Genomic DNA, 3,710 nt, shown 5'->3' with positions numbered 1-3,710 from the left:
ATGTCATGTGTTGCTTTCATTACAACACTTATATTAGACTTTTAAAGTCATTTTGATAGTAGGCTGATATAGTTACTATTGACACTTACATCCTGTGTTGCCTTCATTATAACACTTATATAAGACTTTAAAAGTAATTTTGATAGTAGGCTAACATAAGCATATCATGTATTGTCTTCATTATAACACTAATATAAGACTTTTAAAGTCATTTTGATAGTACGCTAATAAAACTAATATAGACACTTACATCCTGTGTTGCCTTCATTCTAACACAAATATAAGACTTTTAAAGTCATTTTGATAGTACGCTAATACAACTAATATAGACACTTACATCATGTGTTGCCTTCATTACAACACTTATATTAGACTTTTAAAGTAATTTTGATAGTTGGCTGATATAGTTACTATTGACACTTACATCCTGTGTTGCCTTCATTATAACACTAATACAAGACTTTTAAAGTAATTTTGATGGTAGGCATATCATGTATTGTCTTCATTATAACACTTATATAAGACCATTAAAATCATTTTGATAGTAGGCTAATATAGACACTTACATCATGTGTCGCCTTCATTGTAACACTTTTAAGACTTTTTTAGTCATTTTGATAGTAGGCTAATATAGACACTTACATCATGTGTTGTCTTCATTATAACACTTATATACAACTTTCAAAGTAATTTTGATAGTGGGCTAATATAACTAATATAGACACATGTGTCGCCTTCATTATAACACTTTTAAGACTTTTTAAGTCATTTTGATAGTAGGCTAATATGGACACTTACATCATGTGTTGTCTTCATTATAACACTTATATAAGACCATTAAAATCATTTTGATAGTAGGCTAATATAGACACTTACATCATGTGTCGCCTTCATTGTAACACTTTTAAGACTTTTTAAATCATTTTGATAGTAGGCTAATATGGACACTTACATCATGTGTTGTCTTCATTATAACACTTATAAACAACTTTCAAAGTCATTTTGATAGTGGGCTAATATAGAAACTTACATCATGTGTTGCCTTCATTATGACACTTATTTACAACTTTTAAAGTCATTTTGATAGTAGGCTAATATAACTAATATAGACACTTACATCATGTGTCGCCTTCATTATAACACTTTTAAGACTTTTTAAGTCATTTTGATAGTAGGCTAATATGGACACTTACATCATGTGTTGCCTTCATGATAACACTTATATAAGACTTTTGAAATAATTTTGATAGTAGGCTAATATAGCTAATATAGACACTTACATCATGTGTTGCTTTCATTATAACACTTATATACAACTTTTAAAGTCATTTTGATAGTAGGCTAATATAACTAATATAGACACTTACATCATGTGTCGCCTTCATTATAACACTTTTAAGACTTTTAAACTCATTTTGATAGTTGGCTAATATAACCATTATAGACACTTACATCATGTGTTGCCTTCATTATAACAGTTATATACAACTTTTAAAGTCATTTTGATAGTAGGTTATTGTAGCTAATGCAGAAACATTATGTGTTGTCTTCATTATAACACTTATGTAAGACTCCTTTACTTTAAAGTCATTTTGATAGTAGGCTAATATAGGTAATATAGACACTTACATCATGTGTTGCCTTCATTATAACACTTATATAATACTTTTAAAGTCATTTTGATAGTAGGCTAATATAGGTAATATAGACACTTACATCATGTGTTGCCTTCATTATAACACTTATATAATACTTTTAAAGTCATTTTAATAGTAGGCTAATATAGATACTGGTATCATGTGTTTCCTTCATTATAACACTTATATACAACTTTCAAAGTCATTTTGATAGTAGGCTAATATAGACACTTACATCATGTGTTGCCTTCATTATAACACTTATTTAAAGCTTGTAATTCTTTGCGGCTCCAGACAGATTTATTTTTGTATCCTTGGTCCAATATGGCTCTTCCAACATTTCGGGTTGCCAAACCCCTGCCTTAAAGGATCAGGACTTTTTACGGACAGCCTTTGCACAAAAACGTAGTTAGGAAGCAAAAAAAATGCGCACCTGTACCACTCCAGTCCCTTGTCGTAGTTCCGGTCAAAGAAGTGCGGCTCCGCTCCGGCGGCGCGCACGTCCGGGTGCAGGCGCAGGAACTCCAGCAGGGCGCGCGTCCCTCCCTTCTTCACCCCGATGATGATCGCCTGAGGTAGTTTATTCGCCTCCGACACGTTGAGGAGATGATTATTCTCCAAATCGTCCTCCCAGTCGTCCCCTCTGCTGTCCACGTCGTTGTCGTTATTCAGCAAATCCCTCAGCGGCCCCACGGAGGAGCCCCGGGGGTCCACTTGGGGCTCCGCGCGGCTGTAGTACGCCTGCAGGTCGGGCATGGTGGCGCCGTAGCCCACGCAACAGTAGACCATGTAGACCCACAGGGTGAGCATAATGCAGAAAAGAAAGACTTTGTTCTTCAGGTGGGATGATGGCACGACATGAAGACCGTGGAACACCGGGCTATATTCCATAGACGCAGGTTGCATTCCAGGCGGTGGGCATCCTGGCAAAAGCGCACCTTACTTTTACACTTTAAAAGTCCCTCGGAAACATAGTGCGCGCGGATGAACTTATGCACAGGTGGTGAAAAAAAAAAAAGAAGGTGCGCTCCCATCACTCGCCGTGCAGCGTGTGAGCGAAAACACGCTCAGGCGCGTCAAGTTGTCTGCACCGTCAGTAGGTAGCCCTTCAAAGTAAAAGAAGCACCGGCACACGGATGGTTCACGTCCAGCGAAACACGAGTAGAATTAACCGGCATATCCACAGGGAGACTTTTTAGGGCAGCAGGTGCGTATTTAACGTCTCTTTAACGCGAGGTTAGCCGAATATCAAAGTGCCTCAATGGTTGAGGCTCTTATTTTGAAAGCCATATTGCTTTGCTGTTTACAGTGGAAACCGACTGTAAAGACCTACTGAAACCCACCACGCAGTTTGATAGTTTATAGGCCGACTGAAATGTGATTTTCTTATTCAAATGGAGATAGCAGGTCCATTCTATGTGTCATACTTGATCATTTCGCGATATTGCCATATTTTTGCTGAAAGGATTTAGTAGAGAACATGCACGATAAATTTTGCAACTGTTGGTCGCTAATAAAAAAGCCTTGCCTTTACCGGAAGTAGCAGACGATGTGCGCGTGACGTCACTGGTTGTGGAGCTCCTCACATTGTCACATTGTTTACAATCATGGCCACCAGCAGTTACAGCGAGTCGGACCAAGAAAGTGTCAATTCCCCTATCAATTTGAGCAAGGATGAATGATTCGTGGATGAGGAAAGTGAGAGTGAAGGACTAGAAAAAAAAAAGACGAGGGAAGTGGGAGGGATTCAGATATTATTAGACACATTTACTAGGATCATTCTGGAAAATCCCTTATCTATTTATTGCGTTACTAGTGTTTTAGTGAGATTACATGGTCATGCCTGAAAGTCGGAGGGGTGTGGTGACCGCCAGTGTCTATGATGGAAGCCACGTTGCTCAACAAGGCAAGGCAGCCGGGCTGAGATTCATTTATTTTTCCCCTCCTCCATGGTGTAAGCATCCGACGGTCAGGGGCGGCCGATGGGAGGAGGCAAGAGAGTCCGCAGCTGCAGGAGGCACGACGCAAGCTCTCCACTCATAACTAAGGTAGGAGGCGACTTATTACCATAAT

General features: G+C 38.6%; 1 protein-coding gene across 1 annotated transcript in view; it reads right to left on the bottom strand.

Moving 5' to 3' along the window:
* Positions 1-2,674, bottom strand: part of hs3st3b1a (heparan sulfate (glucosamine) 3-O-sulfotransferase 3B1a) — a 71,782-nt gene extending 69,108 nt beyond the window's left edge. Inside the window, exon 1 of the mRNA XM_061884907.1 lies at positions 2,071-2,674. Within this exon, the coding sequence (XP_061740891.1) occupies positions 2,071-2,543 (473 nt within the window). The 5' untranslated portion in view covers positions 2,544-2,674. The remainder of the gene's footprint in view (positions 1-2,070) is intronic.
* Between the last annotated feature and the right edge of the window lie 1,036 nt (positions 2,675-3,710).

This window comes from Nerophis ophidion, linkage group LG23, assembly GCF_033978795.1.
Source record: "Nerophis ophidion isolate RoL-2023_Sa linkage group LG23, RoL_Noph_v1.0, whole genome shotgun sequence".
NCBI lineage: Eukaryota > Metazoa > Chordata > Actinopteri > Syngnathiformes > Syngnathidae > Nerophis > Nerophis ophidion.
The sequence above is the reverse complement of the archived record's forward strand: the minus strand, read 5'-3'. Positions and strand labels throughout refer to the sequence as shown.